Source organism: Piliocolobus tephrosceles, chromosome 13, assembly GCF_002776525.5.
Source record: "Piliocolobus tephrosceles isolate RC106 chromosome 13, ASM277652v3, whole genome shotgun sequence".
NCBI classification, from domain to species: Eukaryota; Metazoa; Chordata; class Mammalia; order Primates; family Cercopithecidae; genus Piliocolobus; species Piliocolobus tephrosceles.
This window is the reverse complement of record NC_045446.1, coordinates 112,420,313-112,436,299: the sequence shown is the minus strand read 5'-3', so window position 1 is coordinate 112,436,299 and position 15,987 is coordinate 112,420,313. Positions and strand designations below refer to the sequence as shown.

The window sequence follows — 15,987 nt, the reverse complement described above, 5'->3', positions numbered from 1 at the left end:
AACTGGGAGGCCTCAAGTCCTCCCAGTTTATTACCATTAGATCATACTCTTAGCTCTATCGTGTTTCTCCGTGACTGTCTACTCTTCATCAAATTTTGCATTGAAATATTCAGGTTTAACTGGTTTTCTTCAAATCTTCATTTCCTTATGAAGGCTTTTGTGTTATGTAAAGGAACACAGGGAACTTCCCCCCCAAATATGGCTCCCTGGTATAATGAGTGTTTTGGGTTTTTGTCTGTTTGCTTTGAGCCTCGCTTTGTTGCCCAGGCTGGAGTACAGTGGCATGATCATGGCTGTCACCTACACATTCTGGGCTCAAGCGATCCTCCCACCTCAGCCTCCTGATTAGCTGGGACCACAAGTGCACACCACCACACCTGGCTAATTTTTGTATTTTTTTTTGTAGTGACAGGGTCTTGCTATATTGCTTAGGGTGGTCTCGAACTCCTGGGCTCAAGCAGTTCTCCGGCTCTGGTCTCCAAGAGTACTGGGGTCACAGGTGTGAGCCACAACACCTAGCTGAGTATTTTGAATTAAAGGCCCTTAGAGATCAACAGATGCTAGAAGAAACCTTTCCCCTATCTACATAAAGACTGAACAGACCCACCAAGGAGAATTGCTTTTCCTTCCTCTGTCCCCTGTCTTTCAGTCCTCTACCTGTCCCAAAGCACAGGATGAGGTTATTCTCATATCTACCAAAGAAGGAAACAATTACTTCTGGTCCCTTCTCGGAGTTTTCATTGACTGAACTCACATCACAGGAAGGAAGACTAAAGTCTGACAACAAACCTGGACAGACTTTTGTCCCAAATGACTGTCCACTCTGTGGGTCCAACCGACTTTGTCCCAGACCATCGTATGTTCTTCAAGTCCATTGAATTTCTTTAAAAATCATTTACTATCTGCCTAAAATCATCCACACTTCCCCATTCTCTTTCCCCTACGATGTGGGGTATATAAGCCTCTGTACCCCGTTGGGAGATTGGGCACTCACTCTGTGATACTCTACATGCTCACATAGTTAATACATTTATATGCTTTTTCCATTAATCTGCCTCCTGTCAATTATTTTCAGTGAACCTTTAGAGGGTAGAGGCGAAGCTTTCCCTTGGCCCCAAGACATGAAAAACTTACATGCTTTTTCTTTTGTCAATCTATCTTTTGTTATAGGGGCCTCAGCCATGAACCTAGGTTAGGTAGAAGGAAAGATACTTTTTGTTCCCTAGTTTGCACATAGGGCAGGGGAAGCATTTTTGAATCTTGCTTTTTTCACACACAGTGGGTGTCCAGCTCCCCAGTCTGAATGGCATGGAGGCTTGATGCCTGGTCAGAAGGGTCCAGAGACACACAGTGCTGCTGGAGCATCCTCTCCTTCCATCAGCAGCAAGTGTCCTCTGATCTTTTGAAAACAGAATCACACTCTGAATGCACGTTTAATGAATAATGATGAACAAAGTAACATCTGAAAACATGATAGGAAGAGACGACTCAGATTTAAAATGACATTGCTCTGGATCAACTAAGAAGTTTCTTTTTATTAAATCATCTATGAACCATTTAATGGAGATGCACCTGAAAGGTGCACCTGTAATTACAATGGTGCCATAGCTGTATCGACAGCGGGGAGCTCTCAGCCAGGAAAGCACAAATGCCACGGAGAGTTTACAAAGAATTTGGCAATACAGGTAGGTGTGGTTTTCCAATAATTACAAATATTCTTCAAATAAATACACCTGAATCACATAGAAAAAAAAAATACAATAGCCTTATAAATGAGAAAGAAACCAATATACCTCTCCAAAATAACAGGTTTAGAATGATCTGTGTATAACCAAAATGCCTTGGCATGGTGTTTCCATCTTGAGTGGCAATCAAAGAAAGAAGCAGTACATATTTCCCATTATACACGTTTATCCTGTACAGAGTCCATGACAGTTGAACAGCTGCAAAATTCCAATTTGTTGTGTAATGGCAGCTAAGTGTAAAATATTTGTAAGAACTGATTGTATATTAAGTTTGACTACTCATCACTATAATTTTAAACCTACATACACCAAACCTACTATTATTTGTATTTTAAAATGAAGTTATTTCATCTGCATTTACAGACAATTTTTTCCCCTTTCCCTTGAATTTTCATTATAGCTAGTCACTTTCCTAGGAAAATTCAATATGTTGAAGTATTAAAGAGAAGCAAATCCAATTTTAATCCTATGTTTAAAAATGAAAAGCATCTGCTATCATGTAACAAAATATCCCCATCACCTTTGTAAAGTGAACATTAACCTAAATAGATGTTAAATCGCTCCTTACCCCACCCTCCTCCGCCTGTCTCATCTCTCCCCGCAAGGCAGCCTTTTAGACTAGCGCCTCTTCTTTCTCACACGTGTGCTGGATTACAATTTAAATGCAAATAACCCTGCACCTCATTATCTAAGTTCGTGCAGACTCAGTAACAGTTGTCTGTGCTGAAGCCTGTGAAATCAAACGGAGGTTCATCTGTATTCTAACACATGGATTACTTAGCGTAATTTCAAAAGAGCAATTCATCACTGCTTTGAAATTAAACACTGGACTTGCAGAGTGCCTAGGTTACAGAGGAATGCCTTCCTTTTACCACATAGGGAAGCCTTTCCACAAAGGCAATGAGATAGGAACTTCTCTTACTGTAGCTGTTCAATTAGTTCCCAAGGACACTAGGTAACTGAAATAACAGACTTCATTTTAATACGAATACAGCTAGTTGAGTGGAAAAGATACATTTATGGTAATGCTAAACACAATGACAGGACAATCTATATGCATTCCAAATACCACTAACAAGGAAATTATCAACAATGATTTACCAAACAGACATCACTCCAGGAGACATTATTTTTTATTTTTTATTTTTTGCAAAATCATCTTTCAAATATAAGGTTACTTTAAAATAATTCTTTGGTTAAAGTATAATTAAAATAAAAAGTAGAAACTCCTCCAAGCCTTTCACTACAGAGTGAAAAATACCCACCTCTTTCAGCCATCAGATGGCCATTTAATCAGCCATTCAGATTCTATGAATCTAAATGTAAGGGAAAACACTGTAATCTAAACTCCATACTGGGGTGAAGCAATAAGCTCCCAGCTACCAATGCAGTGATGGTGAAGAGAGCCTGGGAAAATGAAACCCCCAGCTTATGCATTAAAATGTGCCAATTACTCTAGTCCATGGAGGAACAGATGCGGTGTTTTAAAATCACAGGAAACAAAGTTCTATCTGTGACTACCACTGGGGCATTACCGGATTGATGTGGCACACTTGTCGAAGCAGGAAACGGTTTCAGGCTTTCAATCCCAGATTAAAACCTTCAGTTAATTTCATTTCACCTAGTTCATTTCAAATAACGTTCTACATTAAAACAAAATTCTTCTGTACAAGAAACCATTTGCTTCTTATCTGTCAATTCCTTCCTTGCCCTTCCTTCCTTCTCCTCTCCCCAGACATCATTTGTCCTAATAAGCATCAGCTTCAGATCAAAAAGAACCAGCTGCAACTCAGGTTATGTACAATATTAGCCTATACTTTTTGGATGTATATGAAATTGAGTAATATAGTTGTCTGTTTCTTTGATTATACATAGATTCCACATGATTTCCAAATAATTTCTCAGTTGCAGTGCAAGTTTAGTTTTTTAAGTAGGTAAGTGTGCAAGGAGAACTTAATGTGAATCCAGATCTTTTGGGCCATTTTGATAAGCAATTTGAAATAATGAAATTGAAAGCAGAGAAATACACTCTTCCTTGTTTTCCACCGAAATTATTCAGAAAATTATTTCAGATCTCTATCTCCTTTTGTTTATATAGACCATTGCCTAAGGCAGTGTCCATATTGGACTAAGAACAATGGATTGTAGCCCAGTCAGACAGATTTATCAGGTCATCATATGACTAAGATAACCCAGAGAGATGGAGTGGATAACCTATTCCAGACTCTATTTCATACATTACAGATACAGCCCAGAACAGTTTCAAGGTGAGGCGTTCAAGCATTATTCTGAGCACTCAACGCCCACAAAAAATTTGTGGTGAATCTGTTAAAGATTATGGATCTGATTAAACAGTGGATTCACTTCATCACAAATACCAGAAGAATGAATGGTAGGGCCATTATATTAGCTGTAATGTGACTTTTCTTTTAAGACCTTTACTGGGAATATTCCCCTCCAACATTTTATATTAACATGTCACCATAGGTTTATTTCCATACCCAGAAGCTGGGTCAATGTTTGTGCAATGCTATAAGAAACCATGATTTGTTTCTCAAAATGTAAAATGTATGACATATTTTTCTAAGTGACCTAAAAAAATACAACTATGGGCCAGGTGTGGTGTCTCACACCTGTAATCCTAGCACTTTGGGAGACAGAGGCAGGAGGATCGCTTGAGCCCAGGAGTTCAAGACCAGCGTAAGCAGTATAGTGAGACCCTGTCTCTAAAAACAGAACAAAACAACTATAATCCTTTTGCTGATTAACATATATAGCCAGCATCCTTTCATGTCCTCTTCTTTCTAGGGGTTATCAAGTTGTAGTTTCAAATACAGGCATAGATCTATTTTTATATACCTCACGTTTTATGCATCTGAGTTTTGAAACACAGTCAATGTTACTGCAACATACAAACATTCATTTTACACTAACTACTGTTTCTTTAAAGGGCTGGCGTTTCACTTTGCATACATCTTCTACAGAGTGAACTATACCATAGGAGACCATCGTCTGTGGCCATCAACAGTCAGATAGTCACACAATTAAACAGATATTGATAACTGATGATTTGGTTTGATTGTCATTTATTTTTCTTTTAAATAAACTCCCTCTAAATGCAGGAAGTAAGTATAATGAGAAACCACAGAATGTGGCTCTCCAAATTTCCTCAAGTAGCCCTACCTATATATTTTAAATTATCATAGAAAAACAAACAAAATGACAGCACACGTAGCAGTGCAGCCATGCCTGTCATCATTTATATTAGTTCCCTGACTTACTATACATCCCTGGTATAACTGATGCATTTGTGGATGTTCTGTTATGGTTGACATGTACTGTAAGTGTACAGCAACCTGACCCTTGGTATGGTTTGCAAACACGTCCATATTGCACAGAGTGAACTTCCTGCTGCAAGTAATATATCTAACATACATCCTTTCAAAATGTAACATCCTTAACTAGTTAACATAGTCTAGAGGCTAGACTATGAGTCTAGAGTCTAGGCTTTGCCCCTAGGCAAAGACAAGCAAATATTGGTGATTTAGAAATGTAGTAGCACATTAGGCTACAACACGGGTAATTCCAAGTCACTTCATATTTTGCAAGTTCTTTGCTCCTATGACTGAATACTTCAAACACGTATCTTATCTTTCCTCCTGAGTATCCAAAAGTGCTTTGGAGAGCAAAAGTGCTTTGTCTCCCCATTTCACAGAAGCAAGGGGGTGGGAAGGGCTGTAGCAAGAAGGGCCAGCTGCTCTAGAGAGAATGTGGCAGTACCAGGGTAAATGTTAGCATCCTTAAGCAGGTGTCTTCAGCCAGCAACACTGGTGTGTGGGGGCTATGAGGGTAGGATTTCACGTGTAACCTAAGAACAACGCTCTTCAGGGCATGTTTTCTAATAATCTTAAAAGGATTCCTCAGCTTGGCTCTGCCTAACTGGAAAATGGAGATCAAAAAAAAATTCCATCCCCAAACTGCCCTTTCAATGCTCCCCCAGCTGGTCTGGGCACACTCCTTCCTCTTGTACCCCTTAGAGCGGGCCAGCAGCTCCCTCTGGGGGGAATGAGGCCCCTTAGCTGTGCATACCTGGAAGGAACGAAACATTCTCTTCTGTAGCCGGTGCCCCGAGTTAGGGAGACAAGTCTCCAAAGCCTTGTGAGCTAGGCAGGAGTCCAGAGAGAACACATTGTTTTTCCTCTGAATCAAGTCTTTCTCTCACTTACACAGTCTCATCTTAAGAACTTTAAGTGTGAAAGGAAATGCTAAATTATTCTGAGCTGTCCACTTAGAATGTGGTGTGGATTTTTAAACACACAAAAAGACACGTTTCCAAAAGGCCTTTCCGTCTTGTTCACTGGTGTGGTTTATTCTTGAAGCAAGGTCTCTCTCCAGTTGAAGCCCCCAGTTGGTCCATGGGTAAGAGGAAGGATTGGTGGATCTGTCAGCTGCCATATTCCAGTTTCTCCTAATTCTTCACAGGAACAAAATCCCAGATATGGGATCTGAAGTAAGAGTCGTAAAGGAAGGGGATATTAGAAGATAGGTTTAATGCAGAAAAAGAGGACCAAAATACGTAAGGCTACAATGTCAGGAGTTAATTCCTAATTGCAAGTCAAGTTAAAAAGGCAGCTTAAGGCCAGGCACAGTGGCTCAGGCCTGTAATCCCAGTACTTTGGGAGGCTGAGGCAGGCGGATCACTTGAGGTCAAGAGTTCAAGACCAGCCCGGCTAACATGGCAAACCTCGTCTATACTAAAAATACAAAAAAACCAGCTGGGCGTGGTGGCGTGTGCCTGTAATCCCAGCTACTTGAGAGGCTGAATCAGGAGAATCGCTTGAACCCAGGAGGCAGAGGTTACAGTGAGCCGAGATTGTGTCACTGCGCTCCAGCTGACAGAGCAAGACTCTGTCTTAAAAAAAAAAAAAAGAAAAGAAAAGAAAAAGGCAGCTCAAACATTTCTGAAATTATACTTGGACCCAATGGAAAAGATGCTCCAATTTAAAAAAACTTGTTTCACCCGTTTTTTTTTTTCTCCTGATGAGTCTCTATAACATTCAAAGCTGAAGCTGTGCTTTCCCTCACTTCAGTTGTCACAGCAATTTTAAAACTTATTTTTGTCTGTGTCCAGAGAGCTGCATTTACAAACAAGACAAATTCTCTGTCTTCCAGCACTTACAAATGAGGACAGATGCATAAATAAACTTTTCAAAAATGTGAAAAAAAATTGCGAATGAGTTTGAACCAGTTTCTCTGGTGGCAGAGAAAGGAAGTATGTAATTCGGCTGAAGGGAAGTGTGTGGGAGGCAGCTGACCAGAAAACCTCTCCCACAGAAAGGAAGACTCCAGATGTGTGGGTCAGCCTCATGGGTTTTCTGTCTTGCTGTCTTGTTCCTGGCTTTGCCTCTTAGCCTCCTCATTTTACATTGCTGCATGCCTCAGCCTACCTTCAAGGACCTGTGTTTGAGTTAAGCTTTCAGATGCTGTCTTTTTGGACTGACCTCTATTGATCCAACCCAAATTCCCTCCGGGAAATTCAAAGAAGGTCCCTCAGGGAAATCCAGGCAATTTGCTTATAATTCCTAGCTGCTTCCTACATTTTAGCTCTTAGAAGCTAGAACTAGCTCTAATACATTGTTTTTCTAACACAAGGCTTAATAAAGTGCCCCGCACAGAGTATCACTCAATACGTCTTGGTTGAGTGAATCAATAAATGAATATTCCCAGCTCAGCATAAACACATGCTTCAAAGAACTTAGTAATCAGCCAGTCACTGTGCTGACCTCAAACTACTAGCCATCACGGACCCCAAAGAGCAAGAATGAATTACCTTTCGGACCATTTGTACGAAGTCCTTGGAGTTCTGAGGCGACAGGCCCTGAAGTTGGCAGGTACAAGCTTCAAGGGAAGATGCGTGGGCCACAATCAGGATGTTATTTCCTGGGGGAAAATGGCAAGGAATGGGAAGACTGTTTCTATAAAGACATGGAAACTGCAAATACTGGAAGCTAACTAAATGCTCTGGAGGGGAGCAAACACACTCAAGAAGAAGACAATTTGCCTAAGCAATATTTTGTAAGTGCTTTGTTATTGATAAGGCAGCCTAATTTTTTTAAAGAAAACATTTTATCTTAAAATAGTTACAGATGTATGAGGCCAGGTGTGGTGGCTCATCCCTGTAATTCCAGTACTTTGAGAGAAGGAGGAGGGAGGATCACTCGAGCTCAGGAGTTTGAGAGCAGCCTGAGAAACATAGTGAGACCCTGTCCCTACAGAAAATTAAAAGAAAATTAGCTGGGTGTGGTGACCTATGACTGTAGTTCCAGCTACTTGGGAGGCCGATGTGGGGGGATCACTTGAGCCCAGGAGATTGAGGCTATAGTGAGTCATGACTGCATCACTGCACTCCAGCCTGAGTGACAGGAGCAAGACCCTGTCTCAGTAATAATAGTAATTATTATTATTGACTTATGGGAGGGTTACATACAATACATATACATACATACCAGCAAGGTCCCATGAACCCTTCCTCCCAGCCCCCTCCAATGGTAACATCTTACATAATTCTGGTACAGTATCAGACCCAGGAAACGGACGCTGGTGCAATACACACAGCGTATTCAGATTTTAGCAGGCGTGTAAGCAGTAGTTTGTGTGTATGTGATGATACAGTTCATGCAATTCTATCATATGTGTAGCTTTGTGTAACACCATGACAATCAAGATACAGAACTGCTGTAGGTCCATAGGGCTCTCTGTGTTACTCCTTCTAATGTAGTTTTAAACGTTCCCACTGTAGAACTGTGAGCACTTGAGACTTTCTGGTTGATAGAACATGTTGTGTACCTTTATGCCAGTGAGTGGCTAATCAATGAAAACTAGAAGGTAGGCATCATCCATAATATTGTTGCTCATGGCTGTCTACTGTTTGAATATAAGTATTTTAACTTAAAAAAAAAAAAAAAAGAGATGAAGGGAATGTCCACACTTTTTTTGCAATCTGTCTTTTTCACTAAAAAATTTATAGTGAACAATCTTATATATTAAATATTTGAGCTCAATATTTAGAAAATTCAATAGCAAACACACTTGAGCCTTACAGAACACTGCTCTTGGTGATAGCAGGGAAGGTGTGTGTGTCTGTGTAGGTGTGTTGTGTGTAGGTGTGCATGCCGCTGGATCAATTATAGGCAAAACAGTGGCATGCTAGAGCTTTTGGAAATTATCAGAGGGAATCTCACAGGGTGCAAGAAGAATACCTATAATGCAGAATTTAAGTTATTAAGAATAGTAATTAAGTCTGGTATAAACCCCTGGAATATCTACCATTTTAGGTACTCAGAGAATATTACACATTTAATGTAAAAGTATCTGGAAGAAAATCTGGAAATACATTTCTTTGGTTAGCCAAAGCAAGATGAAACATCTTGAATAGCCTATTAACCATTACAGAGAAATAATCACGTACGTAAAGACAGAGTTCAGAATAATAACCACTTACCTTTACTTTTACATTCACTTATTATTTCTTTTGTTACTTGGAAACTTCTACTGATATAAGTATCATAGGATTCTGAAACAACTAATTTGCTGACTGGAATGTGAGGTCTGTAATAGAAAAATGAACAAAGGAAATGAAAACATTTTGATCTTGAGACAAAGGAAGATATTGCTCTAAACTTTTCTTTCAAGGGTTTTCTAAAGATCCCATAGATCTGTTTGCTTATCCATTTCCCTAGAAAGGAGAAAGGTATAGGGAAGGGTATTTCCACTATATGAACATGGAGTGGAAATGTACAGAAATAACAGGTACGTGTATGGTGTCACAATGACCAGGTGAAAAATGAGACATTCAATGCAAGTCTCACTCACAGGATAACATATAAGCCCTTGATTGATGGTCCCAGTCACATAGCTAATACAAAGCAAAGCAGAGATGGGAACCCTCAACCTATTTACATCAGCGGGGATTTCCCAGGCCTCTCTTCAAGAGCTGCAAGGATAGGTTTTAAAAGCAGATATTAGGTCCATCTGATTCTTGGTGAGTTTATAAAACTTCACCAGTCTGTTCCTTTTATTTCTCTCTTATTTTGAACACAGACCACACACTTGGCACAAGGAGAAGTACAGAGCATAAAGATGAAGACAACCCAATTTCTGTGCTGGAGAAGTTCTCTGTCTGTGGTTGGGGGTGAAGAGGCTAGTGATGTAAATGATAATTACTATACAATCTACAAAGGCATGTGATACTGTGTGTCCACTACCGGTCTGGAGGCCTGGCTGTCCCCCACCCAAATCTCATCTTGAATTTCCACATGTTGTGGGAGGGACTTGGTGGGAAGTAACTGAATCATGGGGGCAGCTCTTTCCTGTGCTATTCTCGTGATAGTGAATGAGTCTCACGAGATCTGATGGTTTTATTTTTTATTTTATTTTTTGTTATTTGTTTTTGTTTGTTTTTTATTTTTGAGATGGAGTTTCACTCTTGTTGCCCAGGCTAGAGTGCAATGGCTTGATCTCGACTCATTGCATCTTCCACCCACTGGGTTCAAGTGATTCCCCTGCCTCAGCTTCCCGAGTAGTTGTGAATAGAGGCATGCACCACCACGCCCGGTTAATTTTGTATTTTTTTTAGTAGAGACAGGGTTTCACCATGTTGGCCAGGCTGATCTTGAACTCCTGACCTCAGATGATCCACCCACCTCAGCCTCCCAAAGTGCTGGGATTACAGACGTGAGCCACTGCACCCGGCTGATCTGATGGTTTTAAAAAGGGGAGGTCCCTGCACAAGCTCTCTCTTTGCCTGCTGCAATCCATGTAAGACGTGACTTGCTCCTCCTTGCCTTCTGGCATGATTGTGAGGCTTCCCCAGCCACGTGTAAGTATAAGTCCAATTAAACCTCTTTCTTTTGTAAATTGCCCAGTCCCAGGTATGTCTTTGTCAGCAGCGTGAAACGAACTAACACAGCATGGAAGAGGATGATCAAAGCTAGGCTTCCTGTCCTGCTGCCCCTGCATGTCTTCAAACCCAGTCGCCAATGCCCTTGGGGCCCGCCTCTGCTTGCCTCCGCCCTGCTTAACTATGTAGAGTTTCTGCTCCACAAGATGTTTATCTTGTTTTCTGGGTACAACTATGTCATTTCAATTTTCTTAATTCATATTTTGTCTTTCACTGCTGGGTGTTTAGTGCCTGGTGGAGGTGTGGTAAGTTCTCAAAATGAATTCACATGGCCTCTGGATCAGAATATACTATTACTGCTACTATTAGCACTGAAAATATTTACTGAGGTTCCCGTATGTGTCAGGCTCTGTGCAAGCATCCTACTTGCATTCTTTCAGTCTAATCCTCCCAGCAATGCTTTTGTAAATACTGTTTATGGATGGCAAAACAGAAGCTCAGAAAGGCTGCAGCTGACTTGCCTATGCTAACACCGTTAGCGACTCTTAGAACCTGGATTTGAACCTGAGTCTGGGGTCTGGCCTGTGAGCCTATCCTCCACACACAGCTTCTGACAGTGCCCTTGTTAAGCCTGCCCTTCTGTGCACATAGGCTTACTGTCCAGAGAGGAAGGATGCCGTGCCACTTGAAGGAAGCTTGCATTCTCTCAGCATGCATGTTTCTCCTAGGAAACAGCCTTCTGAGTCTCACAACACCCTGGGGGATTGGTAGAGATCTGAATCACCACTTGTTGGGGCTGCGCCTCATTTTTCTGGAGCAAGCTCTTTCTCCTCTTTTTGTCTCCCCATCCCCACCTCTCACCCAGTTCCATCTCCATTTATGTCACCTGATCTCCCAGGCCTGTCCCCTCCCCACAGTGACAAAAGGCCACTTTGTATGGCCCAGGGAGTCATTTCAAGGGTGAGACCATGTAATGTGTGAGATTTATGTAGGTGAAGAGCGGGAGACGTACTGGGCTCTGGTTCCTCCTGATCAGTTCTTGCCTATGGCTTCTCCGAGCACCTTAAAGTGGAGCCTGTGAATGAGTCCAGTGACTGGAGCCCTGATGGGCTTGGCCTGAGTCAGAGCTTTCTCACCCCTGTCAGCAGGTCATGTCATGCTGCTAGCCACACCTGCAGGCCCTGTACTGTCCTCAGAGTCAGGTGGCCTTCCCACCACCCACTCAACCTGGAATCCAGTGCTCTGGAAGTCAGGGGGCATCCCCGAAACAGTATCCTCCCCCATATACTCTCTGCTCCCCACCTTGCTGTGCTCCAGGTTGTAAGCACAGGCCTGTGCTTTGAGCCTCACACCAAAGTTTGATTTGTTTCCCCTCTAACAGTCCAGATCCATGCCCTCCTCTAGTCCCCTGCCCCAGTCCCATGCCCTGTTCTGAAGCCCCACCCAGCTGGTGTGGATTTTGTTTTTTCTGCCTTGCTCCTCTGGCCCAGCTCCTCAAGGCTAGGGTTGCTTTTCAATCCCCCAGGCCCTAGGCTGGTCTTGCTGCCTGTGGATGATGCTTCGATATTAGTCACCAGCCTGGTTAGCTTCCCTAACTTGGCTTTCAGTCCCACCTCCCTCCTGTTCTCTTCCTACCCCTGTTGCAAGGTGAGAGGGCTCTTTCAGCAGAGCCTGCCTGACTCACACTACCCTGGCTCTCAGGGCTAGCCCTTCTGCCTGTCACCATGTGTCTTCAATCATTTGGGCACCACTTCCTTGCTTCCAAAGGCTTGTTCATTTGGCATCATTAATTTCACAGGGAATTAAACTCCAGGGCTGTCCCTTTCACATGCTTACACTTTGGCTTTCTCAACTGATTTTTCAAACTAGAGGCTTCATCTCCTCCCCCAATTCCCTCACCAAACAGGAAATGGTTGAATTGAATTCTGATTTGCCGGAGAGGAAAAGGCAATCTGGAATAAGGACTGTGTCCTGATCCCCAAGTTCCTGGCATTCATCCTTCTGCTCACACTGCTGGTGGGGTGTGTATCTGAGTGTACATTGACAGGCTCAGGTAGGCTGATTCTGGAGACCTTTGTAAGGCAGCTTGGAAGGCAATGGCAGAACACACCTAAAGGAAATATCAAAGACATAGTTGACCCAAATTGGTCTGGGTGGGACTGGTGGTGAATGATGGAAGTCACTTAACCAATGTTGGTGGCAACTCCCCCTCTTTCCAGGCCAAAGGGATGCTGGCTGTTGCAATTTATTGCTAATTGCCTGCAAAGAACAGAAAAACAGTGGCCAGAAAGGGGATAGGACAAAATGTGAAGTGTATTCGCAGGGGATCCTGTTGATCGATCTAATTTTATTTTTGAGCAATGCTAATTCCTTTCAGACAAGAAGCAGTAGCACATAACTAGTTAATGGGGTCATCTGAGGTCTTATTTGCTGAGCAGAAAAAATGCATATGGAAAAAGAAGATATTCTTTATTACCTTAGCTAGAAATGCACATTGCTTTATTTGTGGTTTGGGTAGGTATTTGAAATGAAAGATCAATAGATATCACATAAGAAAGTTCTGCTTATATTGACCACTTGTTATTATTAATTCTTTTTTTTTTTTTTTGAGACAGAGTCTCACTCTGTCACCAGGCTGGAGTGCAGTGGCACAATCTCGGCTCATTGCAAAACCTCCGCCTCCCGGGTTCAAGCGATTCTCCTGCCTCAGTCCTCCCAAGTAGCTGGGACTACAGGCGCGCACCACCACACCCAGCTAATTTTTATATTTTCAGTAGACATGGGGTTTCACCATGTTGGCCAGGGTGGTCTCGATCTCTTGACCTTGTGATCCACCCAGCCCAGCCTCCCAAAGTGCTGGGATTACAGGCATGAGTCACCGCGCCCGGGCCTATTATTAATTCTTAATTGTGTACATGCGGATTATTCAGCTGTAAGCAATCTACAAACACTTTTTACAAATCCCAGCACAGTTGGGTCTAATGGAAAAAGGAAAGGAACAGGAATGGGATGACTGCCCAGAAGATTGCGTGGGGCTGGACATGTGGAAAATGATGAATAAAGGTTATTATTGTTAAATGTGGTCACTAAATGTATAAATACTTTTAGACAAGGTATTTGAACTCTCTCATATATAAAAATGGTTTACCTACATTCTGGGGATATAGCAATAATAAACAAAGATAATACAGAGATTTAAAAATGCTTTGAAAAATTAAATGTAGAAACTGTAAGACATCATCCTCTCCCTTATCGCTCCAATCTTCTCAACTGCATCATCATTAGCTGGTGCTTATTGCTGGAATGCAGAATGGTTTTATTACACTGAAGCAGGTATAATAAAGTCAGAAAAATCCAACACGGGGGTGAGGCTGGAGAATCTAATCCACACTAATGTCAAATATGAAAAAAATGCTGGCTTTTCTCCAGTTTTGATATCTAAAATCACAGCTCGATTTCCACCACTATGGACAACTGCCTGTAGGTGATGTCCAGCCCTGTCTCCTTCATGAACTTGGCCTAGTGCTAGTGCAGAAAGCACTTCCACACTGGCCTCAGTAAGCAGCAGTTTCCCAGGCTTACCTGTAGGTTGTATCAACACTCAGGTTGGCTGCAGCTAACTCCGATGGAGGTATCCAGGCAGGTAACGTGCTCCCAGCAACCCATTTTGTCCACTCAAATAAGCCGGGCTCTACACGGATCTTCAAGTGATTTTCTTGTTGTAAACCTTAGGGGTAAAATACAGTGAAGATGAAGGAAGTGCCCCTATATTCTCAGGCCAAATTGTTATAAAAATTCTGATAAATCAGTTATTCTCTTTCCTACTGGCTGCTATACATAGCTAAACAGAAGCGGAAGCATGTGGATTTGGACAAGGTTTTTAATTTTTGTGCATTACTAACACATGAGTTTAATACTCCTGCCATACTCCCAGGCTGTATGCTGGCTTTAAGTCATATCTGACTTAAGGAAAAAAGGCACAAGTCATTGTCCATATAGTTTATTCAAGGCTGGGTTTGGTAGCTCACACCTGTAATCCCAACACTTTAGGAGGCAGAGAAGGGCGGATCACTGGAGGTCAGGAGTTGAGACCAGGCTGGCCAACATGGTGAAACCCCATCTCTACCCAAAACACAAAAATTAGCAGGGTGTGGTGGCATGTACTTGTGGTCCCAGCACTCAGGAGGCTGAGGCAGGAGAATCACTTGAACCCTGCAGGCGAAAGTTGTAGTGAGCCAAGATTGTGCCACTGCACTCCAGCCTTGGTGACACAGTGAGATTCTATCTCAAAAAAAGAAAATTTATTCAATCCTGTGACTACCATAATTCCTCTTTCTTTCTTTTTTCTGTTTTTTTTTTTTTTTGGTTTGTTTTTTTGTTTTTGATAGGGAGTCTCGCCCTGTCACTCAGGCTGGAGTGCGGTGGCCCAATCTTGGCTCACTGCAATCTCTGCCTCCTGGGTTCAAGTGATTCTCTGGCCTCAGCCTCCCGAGTAGCTGGGATTACAGGCACCTGCCACCATGCCCAGCTCTTTCTTTTTTTTTTTTTTTGTATTTTTAGTAGAGACAGGGTTTCACTGTGTGAGCCAGGATGGTCTCGATCTCCTCACCTCGTGAACCGCCCACCTCGGTGGCTGAGGCGCCTGGCCCCCATAATTCCTCTTTCTAAAGCAAATTCCATGATGGTGTTACCAAGAAACTTCAGATAGTTTCTGAGTATCCAACATCGTGTTTGAATATCATGTAAATTATTCATTTTCTCTATCAGAAAATCGAATGTTGAACATTTACTAGCAGCAGTGCAGAAGCCCTCTGTTTTACTGTAGTGTAGCTGGCTTCCTAGAAACGGTCCCTGCTCAGTTATCGTCATATTGCATGTAGTCCAGTTGTTCTGTGCAAATTTAATACATAAATGCCTTCTGGTAGTGAAAAGGTTTACTTAAGGTTAAAGGACAGAAGACGCAGACGTAGTGTCAAGTTCTTTGTTGGCTTATTTCTGGCTCATTCATTTCTTTGGTAGAAGTAAACAGTCTAATCCTGTTCCTTTTAGTTTTCCTTCCCATGAAATGAGAATGGAGATACCTGTAACTCATGCTTCCACAGATTTTAGGGTGAAAGTTGAGTATCTTGGTAGCAATGGTGTTTTTAAAGTCTTTCCAATTAAGTAAAGAAAAAATGATGATTAAGATTTGAGGCTCCTAGGAGCACCACAGGAGGCAAACAACAGATCAAAACAGGAAAGTTATTTGACTATTAAGTGTAAAGAAAGGATCACACTCTATAAGCTCTGAACATTTTGCAAGCCTAGGATTCATCCAAGAGCGCTTTAAATTCTCAAAGAAAA

At 42.0% G+C, this 15,987-nt stretch overlaps 1 protein-coding gene across 2 annotated transcripts in view; it reads right to left on the bottom strand.

Annotated features, from left to right (window-relative positions):
- Positions 1–1,509: 1,509 nt before the first annotated feature.
- Positions 1,510–15,987, bottom strand: part of UBASH3B (ubiquitin associated and SH3 domain containing B) — a 158,493-nt gene continuing 144,015 nt past the window's right edge. For both annotated transcript variants that reach the window (XM_023208493.3, XM_023208492.3), the window contains exons 11-14: positions 14,227–14,371; positions 9,247–9,353; positions 7,576–7,685; positions 1,510–6,250 (exon numbers count right to left, since the gene is read on the bottom strand). In XM_023208493.3, the coding sequence (XP_023064261.1) occupies positions 6,113–6,250; positions 7,576–7,685; positions 9,247–9,353; positions 14,227–14,371 (500 nt within the window). In that variant the 3' untranslated portion in view covers positions 1,510–6,112. The remainder of the gene's footprint in view (positions 6,251–7,575; positions 7,686–9,246; positions 9,354–14,226; positions 14,372–15,987) is intronic.